General features: G+C 41.8%; 1 protein-coding gene across 1 annotated transcript in view; it reads right to left on the bottom strand.

The window, feature by feature from the left end:
- The window catches only part of LOC106610598 (ALK tyrosine kinase receptor), a 173,489-nt gene extending 160,205 nt beyond the window's left edge, over positions 1-13,284 (bottom strand). Inside the window, exon 1 of the mRNA XM_082955608.1 lies at positions 12,681-13,284. Coding sequence (XP_082811734.1) covers positions 12,681-13,074 — 394 coding nt within the window. The 5' untranslated portion in view covers positions 13,075-13,284. The remainder of the gene's footprint in view (positions 1-12,680) is intronic.
- Positions 13,285-14,659: the final 1,375 nt, after the last annotated feature.

Raw genomic sequence — 14,659 nt, forward strand, 5'->3', positions numbered from 1 at the left:
GATAGGGGGCAGTATTTGCACGGCTGGATACAAAACGTACCCGATTTAATCTGGTTACTACTCCTGCCCAGTAACTAGAATATGCATATAATTATTGGCTTTGGATAGAAAACACCCTAAAGTTTCTAAAACTGTTTGAATGGTGTCTGTGAGTATAACAGAACTCCTATGGCAGGCCAAAACCTGAGAAGATTTCAAGCAGGAAGTGGCCTGTCTGAGAAGTAGTGTTTCATCTGGGCTCTTTTTATTGAAGACTCAGGATCTGTGCAATAACGTGACACTTCCTACGTCGTCCATAGGGTCTCAGAGCCCGGGAAAACGTTGAACGATATCGAGGCAGGCTCTGGCTGAAACACTTTATCGCTTTTGGCAAGTGGCCACTCAGAGTACTATGGGCTTAGGCGCGTGCCCGCTTCGACCGAATGCTTTCTTTTCCTTTGTCTGTTTATCTAAACGCAGATTCCCGGTCGGAATATTATCGCTTTTTTATGAGAAAAATGGCATAAAAATTGATTTTAAACAGCGGTTGACATGCTTCGAAGTACGGTAATGGAATATTTAGAATTCTTTTGTCACGAATTAAGCCATGCTCGTCACCCTTATTTAGCCTTTAGGATAGTGTCTAGAACGCACGAACAAAACGCCGCTGTTTGGATATAACGATGGATTATTTTGGACCAAACCAACATTTGTTATTGAAGTAGAAGTCCTGGGAGTGCATTCTGACGAAGACAACAAAGGTAAGAACATTTTTCTTATAGTAAATCTGACTTTGATGAGTGCTAAACCTGCTGGGTGTCTAAATAGCTAGCCCTGTGATGCCGGGCTATCTACTGAGAATATTGCAAAATGTGCTTTCACCGAAAAGCTATTTTAAAATCGGACATATCGAGTGCATAGAGGAGTTCTGTATCTATAATTCTTAAAATAATTGTTATGCTTTTTGTGAACGTTTATTGTGAGTAATTTAGTAAATTCACCGGCAGTGTTCGGTGGGAATGCTAGTCACATGCTAGTCACATGCTAATGTAAAAAGCTGGTTTTTGGTATAAATTTCCAACAGAGATAGACGGTGAATGAAGGCATTCACACGTAAATACATTCAGGATTTCTTACTCCTTACTACTGTGAGAATAGTTTCTAAAAGGTATCAACGATAAGTGTCTCTTTCTCTCCCTCTCCATGTTGTTGTGTAAAAAGCCACCATGTTGTGTCATTCAGCTAAGGACCTTTTCCTAATGTGTTAAGTGTGTATGTTTATCGTGTTATTATTTAGTTAGCTAGTAAATAAATAATTAAACCGATTTGTGTCGTACTGAATCATAAGTAAGGCTGGGGTTTTTGCAGATGCAGGAGGTTACAACTGTTCAGAATGATGATATGATGTAATGATTAATACATTGACTGTTTTATGGATGTGATAGGTAAAAACCTTTAGAGTTTAATTCGGGAGATGGTAACTCTTTAAACAACCACTCTCGTGGTGCCTTAAATCCTAATGAGTTAATTGTTACATGATTAGTTCAATCGGGTAACACTTTAAACATAGTTAGTTAATTAGATAAATAACAGTCATCAATGTATGTGTGGTCACGGGCATCGAATGAACTACCCTGGTGTTACAAGCACCACACTCTATCAACTGAGCTACAAAGCAACACATATGGCTCACTTTTTCTCATGCCGCCTAGGTCTAGAAAAGCACAAGTTTCACCTCATGGCGTAATTTCCAGTATCACTACCCAGAATCAGGAAGCCACTGTTTCAGTCCTGCCATTTGATTTGTTATCTCTTGCTGGTATATTTTACAGCAGTCACCAGTGGACAACGTCTGTGGCCATAAGGAACATAGCTCGGCTCTCTTATGAAATACTGTTAAAGTGATGATGCACTGTGAGATTATTGCGAAACAAGGAATGATGGATCACTAGTAATATAAAGCTTATTTTTCCCGCTTATGATTCCTGTTGCCGTCATCAAACTGTCAAAAAGAGTGATGATAAGAATTAGTATATGATAGATTTGATGAGGTTGGTGTCAGTGGGGAGCAGTTATTGTTCTTCGAAAGGTGCCAAAACAGCCAACATTTAAGTAATGAACAAGAATATTAGACTCAATTAATATCATATCATCTCAATAAAGTTAGTCAGGCTGTTGACACTGACCTTACTGGTGTACTTCTTTAAGAAAAAGGTCCTAATCCAGGCACTTGTCATCTCCCGTCTGGATTACTGCAACTCGCTGTTGGCTGGGCTCCCTGCCTGTGCCATTAAACCCCTACAACTCATCCAGAACGCCGCAGCCCGTCTGGTGTTCAACCTTCCCAAGTTCTCTCACGTCACCCCGCTCCTCCGCTCTCTCCACTGGCTTCCAGTTGAAGCTCGCATCCGCTACAAGACCATGGTGATTGCCTACGGAGCTGTGAAGGGAACGGCACCTCCATACCTTCAGGCTCTGATCAGGCCCTACACCCAAACAAGGGCACTGCGTTCATCCACCACTGGCCTGCTGGCCCCCCTACCTCTGAGGAAGCACAGTTCCCGCTCAGCCCAGTCAAAACTGTTCGCTGCTCTGGCACCCCAATGGTGGAACAAGCTCCCTCACGACGCCAGGACAGCGGAGTTAATCACCACCTTCCGGAGACACCTGAAACCCCACCTCTTTAAGGAATACCTAGGATAGGATAAAGTAATCCTTCTAACCCCCCCCCCCCCCCCTTAAAATATTTAGATGCACTATTGTAAAGTGGTTGTTCCACTGAATATCATAAGGTGAATGCACCATTTTGTAAGTCGCTCTGGATAAGAGCGTCTGCTAAATGACTTAAATGTAAATATAAATGTAAAAATATTATATATTATAAACATCAAGGTCATTTGAACTACAGATGTCGGATCTTAATTTGACCCCTTTCGTCGCAGGAGGAAAATAATCTTGCAGATGGAGGATTTTAAAATATGAAGAAAATATTTAGAATTGCTGCCAGGGGGCAGCTGGAAGCAGTGTTCGTATACAATTCAGTACTGTACCTACATTGTACCTTATGCAGGCTACAGCGCATCTTGTGTGGATTATAATAAATTGACATATTTGCAGGGGGTAGATGTATTTTTTGTTAGGGAAAATCCTTTTTTTAATAAATGGTTTTATTATATATTGAAGGCAAGCAAAAGGCAGAGTAAATTATTGGTTACCGCAGTGCTTGTGTGGTCCAGCGGTTTCCCTTGGCACACATATGCCAGAGTCAGTATGTACAGTATGTATCATCAGTTTTCATTCCATTCATATTGCTAGCATTGTGACCGCTGTAACGCTGTGGTCTTAGCAGGGCGGTCTGGCTCCGAGCCTCATGAGTTCGCTCCCAGTGCTCTGCGATCTAGTGACACGCCTTAATTGCATTTAATTCAATGTTTTCAAGAAGTTAAACGAATAGTTGGATAATTTATACATCATAAAAAAGAGTCTCAGCTCAACAAAATTGTCTTTTGATGGGCTCAAATGCATAAACACCTTGACAGCTTCACGAAATGAAATATTAAAGCCACACAATACAGGCTTTCAATCCACACCAAAGACCATAACTAAATTGACAAATTATACACAGCCTAACGATAAATTCGGGCAAGCATCAACACTGGAGGAAAGTTGATCATTCTTCAGTAGGCCTACATCTGTCAATCAACTGATGGCTCAAATCAGGTCATCAACTCAGCCAGGAAACAGAAACAGTAGCCTATTTTTTTTCACACCTTTCATTGGAATATAATCAAATAACAAGGAGCCTACATCGATGGCACAAGATTAATCGCCAGCTAATGTCTCGTTACATCATCATTACTCGCTAAATTAACCAGCACAGCGGATCTCAATTGCAACCGTTATCGGTCACCTCATTACCGCTCCCTAAAAAATTATGTCAGTGTTACTTAGTCCTGCTTGTGTATCGGACATGAGTCAGTCATGGCAATGTGTTGAGGTAGCCACGCCTGCATACTTCAAAACCAGTATCTGCCTTCGGCCCAAGAGTGTAAAATGGTTTAAGACGTTGGTTGCTCCCGTGGGAGAGCTGGGTTCATATCCAACTTGTTACACTTGTAACCAAAGCCTTTCAAGATACACTACATGACCAAAAGTATGTGGACACCTGCTCGTCGACCATCTCATTCCAAAATCATGGGATTTAATATGGAGTTGGTCCTCCCCTTTGCTGCTATAACAGCCTCCACTCTTCTGGGAACGCTTTTCACTAGATGTTGGAGGATGGCTGTGGGGACTTGCTTCCATTCAGCCACAAGAGCATTAGTGAGGTTGGCCACTGATGTTGGCCGATTAGGTCTGGCTCGCAGTCGGCATTACAATTCATCCCAATGGTGTTCGATGGGGTTGAGGTCAGGGCTCTGTGCAGGCCAGTCAAGTTCTTCCATACCAATCTTGACAAACAATTTCTGAATGGATCTCGCGTTGTGCACTGGTGCATTGTCATGCTGAAACAGGAAAGGGCCTTCCCCAGATTGCTGCCACAAAGTTGGAATCACAAAAATCGTCTACAATGTCATTGTACTGTAGAGTTAAGATTTCCCTTCACTGGAAGTAAGGGGCCTAGCTCGACCCATGAAAAACAGCCCCAGACCAATAGTCCTCCAGGTATTGTTCTCCTGCCATCCGCCAAACCCTAATTTGTCCATCGGACTGCCAGATGGTGAAGAGTGAATCGTCACTCTGTAGAAAGTGTTTCCACTACTCCAGAGTCCAATGGCAGCGAGCTTTACACCAATCCAGTCAAAACTTGGCATTACATATGGTGATCTTAGGCTTGTGTGCGGCTGCTCGGCCATGGAAACCCATTTCATGAAGCTCCCGACGACCAGTTATTGTGCTGACGTTGCTTCCAGAGGCAGTTTGGAACTCGGGAGTCAGTGTTGCTACGGAGAACAGACCATTTTTAACACGCTGCGCACTTGAGTACTCGCCGGTCCAGTTCTGTGAGCTTGTGTGGCCTACCACTCCGCGACTGAGCCATTGTGGCTCCACTTCACAAAAACAGCACTTACAGCTGATTGGGGCAGCTCTAGTAGGGCAGAAATTCTACAAACTGACTTGTTGGAAAGGTCGCATCCTATGACGGTGCCACGTTGAAAGTCACCGAGCTCTTTAGTAAGGCCATGCTAATGCCACTGTTTGTCTATGGAGATTACATGGCAGTTTGCTCAATTTTATACACCTGTCAGCCACCATGGGGCACTCTGTCCACAACGTTGACATCAGAAACCCGCTCGCCCACACAACTCCATACACGTGGTCTGCGGTTGTGAGGCCAGTTGGATGTACTGCCAAATTCTCTAAAACAACCTTGTGGTAGAGAAATGAACATTCAATTCTCTGGCAACAGCTCTGGTGGACCTTCCTGCAGTCAACATGCCAATTTCACGCTCCCTCAAAACTTGAGACATCTGTGGCATTGTGTTGTGTGACAAAATTGTCCCCAGCACAACGTGCAACAATCATGCTGTTTAATCAGCTTCTTGATATGCCACACCTATCAGGTGGATGGATTATCTTGGCAAAAGAGAAATGTTCACTAACAGGGATGTAAACAAATTCTGCACAAAGTTTGAGAGAAATAACCTAATGGAACATTTCTGGGATCTTTTATTTCAGCTCATGAGACATGGGTCCAACACTTTACATGTTGTGTTTTATATTATTGTTCAGTGTAACTAGCTGATAATTATGAAGTAAAACATTTGCTTTGTGAATATGTGTGTATATGTTTTGTCTCTATTGTTCCCATTGTCCTGACAGGAATAAGGTTCAGTGAATGCAGTGGTGGAAAAAGTACCCAAATCAAATGTTATTTGTCACATGCACCAATACAACAGGTGTAGACCTTACAGTGACATGCTTACGTACAAGCCCTTAACCAACCATGCAGTTTTGAGAAAAATATGTGTAAAGTAAAAAATAGATGGGTAAAATATAAGAAATAAATGGTCATATTTGAGTATAATTAAAGATACCTTAATAGAAAATGACTTAAGTAAAAGTGAGTCAGCCAGTAAAATCCTACTTGAGTAAATCTAAAAAAGTTTTCAAAAGTAAATGAATTTTCTAAAATATAAACTCAGCAAAAAAAGAAACGTCCTCTCACTGTCAACTGCATTTATTTTCAGCAAACTTAACATGTGTATGAACATAACAACATTCAACAACTGAGACATAAACTGAACGAGTTCCACAGACATGTGACTAAAATAAATGGAATAATGTGTCCCTGAACAAAGGGGGGGTCAAAATCAAAAGCAACAGTCATTATCTGGTGTGGCCACCAGATGCATTGAGTATTGCAGTGCATCTCCTCATGGACTGCACCAGATTTGCCAGTTCTTGCTGTGAGATGTTATCCCACTCTTCCACCAAGGCACCTGCAAGTTCTCTGACATTTCTGGGGAGGAATGGCCCTAGCCCTCACCCTCCGATCCAACAGGTCCCAGACATGCTCAATTGGATTGAGATCCGGGCTCTTCGCTGGCCATGGCAGAACACTGACATTCCTGTCTTGCAGGAATCTAACCACATTGTTCGATTTTCAAAGAGGCTTTACGGCAAAAGCATAAAGTTAGATTATGTTAGGACAGTACATAGCCACAAAAGTACAAACATCCATTTTCAATTCAAGGTCAGGCGTCACCAAAAGCAGAAACCAGCTTGAATTATGCACTAACTTTTGTCAATCTCCATCAGATGACACTCCTAGGACATTATGTTATACAATACATGTATTTTTTGTTCCATCAAGTTCATATTTATATCCAAAAACAGCATTTTACAGTAGCGTGAAATTCAGATTTTTTTCTTCTCTGAAATGCTTCCGGTGAACATAATAAAATTACTATTCGAAAACATTGGTAAATTATAATATTGTCATTCAAAGAATAATATATTATCATCTCGTAATTGCTACCGAATGGCCAGATCTCAAAATAACTTTACTGGGAAATCACATTTTGCAATAAACGGGGTGCTATGCTAAGAACAACAGGCTATGCTATACAGTTAGCATCATCTAAAATCGATAATAACATTGTAAATACCCCCTTACCTTTGATTATCTCCATCAGAAGGCAGGATCCCAGGTCCGGAAGGCATTCCAGGTCCGGAACAAATGTGGTTTCTTTTGACAAAGTTCATAATTTATGTCCAAATAACACCAAGTACTTAGCGTTCATTATGCTCCCACAAAACGTGGTGGGGGGCTGGTAAAATCACGCCGAAAAGCTAAAAAAACCTAGTAAATAATCTATTTATGTTCGTTCAAACATGTCAAATGTTGTTTAGCATTAATCTTTTGGTCCATTTTTAACGTTAAACATCAGTAATATTTTCACACAACCTATCCTATGTCTAGATAAAAAATGATGACAAACTCACGTTTCTCAGATTTATGCGCAGGCGCAAAAAAATGAAGTGATGACATGTCAACTTCCTTGGATTCTAATTTGCTCTCTGTTTATCATAGACGCTTCAAACAACTTTATAAAGATCGTTGACATCTAGTGGAAGCCGTAGGTGTTGCGAAATGAATCCTTTCTCACTATGGTATCTATAAAACAATGACACTAAATAGTACAGTCACAAAATTCACCTTTTTTTGGATCTATTTTTCACAGGTTTTTGCCTGCAATATGAGTTTTGTTATACTTACAGACACCATTCAAACTGTTTTAGAAAATTCCGAGTGTTTTCTATCCGAATGTGTTAATAATATGCATATCCTAGCTTCTGAGTTGGTGTAGGAGGCAGTTAAAAATGGGCACATATTTTTTTCAAAATGTCTCAATACTGCCCCGAGCCCCAACAGGTTAACAAAATATATTTGAAAGACAGGGTCCTGAAAAAGGGAGGTTTCTTTTTAGGCTGAGTTTAATTAAGTATTAAAAGTAAAAGTATATAAATTATTTTAAATTCCTTATATTAAGCAAACCAGACAGCACGATTTTCTTGTTTTTAAAATTTACGGATAGCCAGGGGCACACTCCAACACTCAGACATAATTTAGAAACAAAGCATTTGTGTTTAGTGACTCAGCCAGATCAGATGCAGTAGGTAGGATGAGGGATTTTCTCTTTAAGTTTGTGAATTAAACCATTTCCCTGTCCTGCTCAGGCTTCAAAATGTGACTTGGGTGTCAGGGAAAATGCATGGAGTAGAAAGTACATTATTTTCTTTAAGAATGGAGTACAATTAAAAGTTGTCAAAAATATAAATAGTAAAGTAAAGTACAGATACCCCAAACTTTACACCACTGAGTGAATGGTGGTTAACGTAGTTGACAGAGTTTGGAATATTCACTCAATTGACTTTTGTCTAATGTCTGTGCCCTAACAGTCTACTTCCATTGTGACGCTTGGTCAATTGAGCATGTCAATTCAATTCGAACATCCCATAAAGTATTTGTCCACATTCTGTTTCTCTGCTTTTATTGATGCACAATAGCTGCTGTGACAGTGGCTTGTCTGTTCCAATAACCAAAACGGGAAACCAGCCATAACTCAACTGTAACTCTTTTGAAATCCACATTTTATACCACATTTCTTCAATATTATACACTTCCTCGAAACGTCAAAGCAAAAGGTCCCTACAATTCCACGTAGAGCTCAGAGGAAATTTAATCAACGGGATTAACCTAATTTAAGGACCTCTCGAGGTTCACAGAGAGATATTATCCCCTTTAGCACGCCAACCCTGCATTTCATTCCACAACATATGGTAATGGGGTTTACATCCAGAACAGCAGCTGGAAAAATCTCCCGTTTGAAAAACATTTGCACTGCTTTTCAAACACCCTTAGAAGTGACATCAAAACATAGCTTTGAAAGCAACAACTCTTTCCAAAGTTCACTGTATTCCCCAGAAGCTAATACATTAGTAACTAATTCAAGTAGATGTTTTATTACGAAGACAAATGTACAAACCTGTTCACTTTTCAACTTTGAATGAATAAATTATAACATTTATATAACGTAAAATAATAAAATATTACATTTATATTACTTAAATATTACATTTAAGCAACTTGTTAGGTTCTTCTCTTTGTAATGTTCAACAAAGCAGAGAGCATCGTGCTCAGAACATAAACGTCAATTGCACAAAAAGTTAATTGATGTTGTAAACAAGGAGCAACACTTTGACACTCGATTCGAGACTACAGAACAGTTAAAGAACAATTCAACTAGATGTCACATGCCTTCACAGACAGATATTTTAGTAAGCTTTTGACATGTATTCACAATTAAATAGGGGAAACAGCAGAAGCTAACTTTTAGAGAGAATCAGCTATGTTATCTGCATACACTACATCACCAAATGTGTGTGGACACCTGCTTGTCGAACACCTCATTCTAAAATCATGGGTATTAATAAATGGAGTTGGACCCCTATTTTCTGCTACAGTGCCTTCTGAAAGTATTCAGACCCCTTCCCTTTTCCACATTTTGTTACGTTACAGCCTTATTCTAAAATTGATTAAATAAAAGAAAATCCTCAGCAATATACACACAATACCCCATATTGACAAAGCAAAAACAGATCTATCTATGTATATATATATTTTTTAAATACCTTATTTACAAAATAATTCAGACCCTTTGCTATGAGACTTGCAATTGAGCTCAGGTGCATCCTGTTTTCATTGATCATCCATGAAATGGTTCTACAACTTTTTATTTATTTAACCCTTATTTTAACAGGTAAGTAGACTGAGAACACATTCTCATTTACAGCAACTACCTGGGGAATAGTTACAGCGGAGAGGAGGGATGAATGAGCCAATTGTAAACTGGGGATGATTAGGTGACCGTGATGGTATGAGGGCCAGATTGATAATTTAGCCAGGACCAGGGTTAACACCCCTACTCTTAAGATAAGTGCCATGGGATCTTTAGTGACCACAGAGAGTAAGGACACCTGTTTAACATCCCATCCAAAAGACAGCCCCCTACACAGGGCAATGTCTCCAGTCATTGCACTGGGACATTGCTTTTTGACCAGAGGAAAGGGTGCCTCCTACTGACCCTCCAACACCACTTCCAGCAGCATCTGGTCTCCCATCCAGGACCAACCCTGCTTAGCTTCAGAAGCAAACCAGCAGTGGGATGCAGGGTGGTATGCTGCTGGTAAATTCAATTGATTAGACATGATTTGGAAAGGCACACACCGATCCATATTTGGTCCTACAGTTGACAGTGCATGTCAGAGCAAAAACCAAGCCATGAGGTAGAAGGAATTGTACATAGAGCTCCGAGACAGGATTGTGTCAAGGCACAGATCTGGGGAAGGGTACCAAATAAATTCTGCAGCATTGAAGGTCCCCAAGAACACAGTGGCCTCCATCATTCTTAAATGGAAGAAGTTTGGAACCACCAAGACTCTTCCTAGAGCTGGCCGCCTGGCCAAACTGAGCAATCTGAGGAGAAGGGCCTTGGTCAGAGAGGTGAATAAAAACCCAATTGTCATTATAACAGAGTTCTAGAGTTCCTCTGTAGAGATGGGAAAACCTTCCAGAAGGACAACCATCTCTGCAGCACTCCACCAATCAGGCCTTTATGGTAGAGTGGCAAGACGGAAGCCACTCCTCAGTAAAAGGCACATGACAGCCCGCTTGGAGTTTGCCAAAAGGCACCAAAAGAGAAACAAGATTCTCTTGACTGATGAAACCAAGATTGAATTATTTGACCTGAATGCCAGGCGTCACGTCTGGAGGAAACCTGGCACCATTCCTACGGGGAAGCATGGTGGTAGAAGTAGCATGCTGTGGGGATGTTTTTCAGCGGAAGGGACTGGCATACTAGTCAGGATCAAGTCAAAGATAAATGGAGCAAAGTACAGAGAGATCCTTGATGATAACCTGCTCCATAGCTCTCAGGACCATAGACTGGGGCGAGGTTCACCTTCCAACAAGACAATGACCATAAGCACACTGCCAAGACAAAGCAGGACTGGCTTCGGGATAAGTCTCTGAATGTCCTTGAGTGGCCCACCCAGAGCCTGGACTTGAACACAATCGAACATCTCTCCAACCTGACAGAGCTTGAGAGGATCTGCAGAGAAGAATGGGAGAAACTCCCCAAATACAGGTAGGCCAAGCTTGTAACGTCACACCCAAGAAGACTCAATGCAGTAATCGCTGCCAAATGTGCTTCAACAAAGTACTAGGTAAAGGGTCTGAATACTTATGTGAAATGTTTTAAATTCGTTGTACACATGCAAAAATAGCAAAAAAACTGTTTATGCTTTGTCATTATGGAGTATTGTGTGTAGATAGACGAGAAGGAATTTTTTTTACAAAATGTGTAAAAAGTCAAAGGTTTGTATACTTTCCGAAGGCACTGTATAACAGCCCCCACTCTTCTGGGAAGGCCTTCCACTAGATGTTGGAACATTGCTGTGGGCGCCCTCTCCACAAGAGCATTAGTGAGGTCGGGCACTGATGTTGGGTGATAAGACCTGGCTCGCAGTCGACGTTCCAATTTATTGCTAAGGTGTTTGATGGGGTTGAGGTCAGGGCTCTTTGCAGGCCAGTCAAGTTCTTCCACACGAATCTCAACAAATAATTTCTGTGTGGACCTAGCATTGTGCACAGGGGCATTGTCATGCAGAAACAGGAAAGGGCCTTCCCCAAACTGTTGCCACAAAGTGGGAAGCACAGAATTGTCTAGAATGTCAATGTATGCTGTAGCGTTAAGATTTCCCTTCACTGGAACTAAGGGGCCTAGCCCAAACCACAAAAACAGCCCCAGGCCATTATTCTTCCTCCCCAAACTTTACATTTGGCACATTCAGGCAGGTAGCGTTGTCCTGGCTTCCGCCAAATCCAGATTCGCCAGAAGCGGGATTCATCACTCCAATGAATGCATTTGCACTGCTCCAGAGTCGAATGGCGGCGAGCTTTACATCACTCCAGAAGATGCTTGGCATTAGCCATGGTGATCTTAGGCTTGTGTGTTTCTGCTCGGCCATGAAAACCCATTTCATGAAGCTCCCTATGTACAGTTCTTGTTCGGAACTCGGTAGTGAATGTTGCAACCGAGGACAGCATTCAGCGGTCCCGTTCTGTGAGCTTGTGTGGCCTATCACTTCACGACTGAGCCGTTGTCTAGGAGCAACATTTCCATTTCACAATAACAGCACTTACAGCTGACCAGGGCAGCTCTAGCAGGGCAGAATTTTGACGAACTGACTTGTTGGAAAGGTGGCATCCAATGATGGTGCCACATTGAAAGTAACTGAGCTCTTCAGTAAGGCCATTCTACTGTCAATGTTTGTCTATGGAGATTGCATGGCTGTATGCTCGATTTTATACACCTTTCAGAAACAGGTGTGGCTGAAATAGCCGAATCCACTAAAACTTGAAGGGGTGTCCACATACTTTTCTATATATAGTTTAGACGTGGATATACAGCACACACTTGAGGTAGACATTGCCCATAACCACAGATCTAGAGTCAGACTGCACAACTCCAAATCCTAACCTTCACGATTAGGAACCATTAGTAGAACCAAAATGTCTGACATTGGGTCAGTCTTTAGATTCAACTATTACCCACTCCACAGTACAGTAGCGTGCTGACACAGTAGCGTGCAGACACACAACACAGCAATTGCTAACTTAAACGCTCACTTACCCATGGTGCAGTTGGTGGTGAAGCCCGGTTTGATCGTGGCGGTGGCGTCCTGTTCGCTCGGCCGGTCATAGCTGGCTTGGATCCTGAAGGTCGCCATTCCGCGGGACCCCAGGGTGAGGTGGACCACTGCCCAGCTGCCAAGTAAAGAGATGAGCATGAAGATCAGGGCCACTAGTAGACACCTCGGGCGACAGGGCCCCCCATGCCTACTGTAGGGGTAGGGAGTCAGGACAGGAGTTCCCTCTTCCTCCACCTGAGTTTCCCCCTCCGTGGAGGTCTCAGGAGAAGGGGGAGAAGGGGTAGACTGGGTTCGTGTGGAGCATGTTGTGTTCGAGTCCCCCTCCTCCCCTTGCATTTTGGGAGGTTCCCCCTCATCCTTAGCCTGTTGGTGCATGCTCCTGCCGGGTAACGTGTGGACAAGCTTTTGGTGAAGCCTCTTACTAAAGCTGACAGGTGGTGTGTGTGGATGACACCCTGCACTTCAGTACCAGAGGTGGCAAAAATAGAGTGTGCAGGTGTGTGTGTGTGTGTGTGTGTCAGAGAGAGAGTCAGAAAGGGTGTGTGCATGCCACACACACCAATGCTAGCTCCTGTATGCAAGGAGATCCTGAAGCGAATGCTCTCTCCAGCAAGCCACCGCCTGCCTTTGTGTAGTTCAACGTGGTCCATAATTTTATTAAGCAAATTGCCGCTGATTTCACTTTGGATTCGGGCTACTGACCAATGACTAATCCCTCCCGCTCTCTCTCCTCCCTCCCCTTGCCCTCTCTTCCTCCTTCCCCCTCTCCCCTTCCAACCCCCTATCACCATGCCTATTTTCTATTATTTCCTTATGACATACTGTATGCCTTTCCGCCATCTATTGGATCAAAATAAACAACATGAGGAAGTACAGTAGCTGTGGATTTGTGGCTACTCAGTAAACACAATGCACACATATTGTAAACCACAACCACAACACTTCTAGTAAGTTGTACTGAAAGTCAATGAAAAGTCATTATTACTTAAAATGTTTATGTGGTACTGACTCAAAACTAAATGAGAAGTCATACCAGGTCAATTTTTTGTAAGATATGATAACTGAATTTTTTTTCACAGCTTGCTCTACTGCAGGTAGACTTTTTAGAATTGTTTTTAATATATGTGTTTTTGCCTGTACATTGAGTAATTGATTGGTTAAATGTTATGCTACACAATAAAATAAATATCATTTTTGCAACCGTTACTGAAATGGTTGTTCCAGTTTAAATGTCTTAGGTAGTTTCCTCCCACTGTTCTTAACCCTGGCACTCATTATGAATGCAGGTTGCGGGTGAATACAAATTTCAACTATTGGATAGCCTAACGTTTGATAGATTCCAATAGGAATTACACATCACTTTGCAAACCAGCATAATGTGATTTACAGTTAGGGTTGCAAAATGATGGTACATTTTCCAGGTATTCCAGAAATCCTGGCTGGAAGTTTGGGAAAGTTAGGGAAATTTTGCAGCACTACTTACAGGCCTAATGTGGCCCCTTGACTTTTTCCAATTTTGTTAAGTTAAAGCCTTATTCTAAAATTGATTACATTTTCTTTTTCAATCTACACACAATACCCCATAATGACGAAGTGAAAACATGTTTTTAGACATTTTTGCAAATTTGTTCAAAATAAAAAACAGAAACACCTTATTTACATAAGTATTCAGACCAATTGCCATGAGACTAGAAATTGAGCTCAGGTGCATCCTGTTTCCATTGATTGGAATCGACCGGTGATAAATTCAATTGATTGGACATGATTTGGAAAGGCACACACCTGTCTATATAGGTCCCGCAGTTGACAGTGCATGTCAGTACAAAAACCAAGCCATGAGGTCAAAGGAATTGTCCGTAGAGCTCCGAGACAGTCAAGATTGTGTCAAGGCACCAAAAACATTCTGCAGCATTGAAGGTCCCCGAGAACACAGTGGTCTCCATCATTCTTAAATGGAAGA

Source organism: Salmo salar, chromosome 09 (assembly GCF_965601325.2).
Source record: "Salmo salar chromosome 09, fSalSal1, whole genome shotgun sequence".
In the NCBI taxonomy this organism is placed as follows: domain Eukaryota; kingdom Metazoa; phylum Chordata; class Actinopteri; order Salmoniformes; family Salmonidae; genus Salmo; species Salmo salar.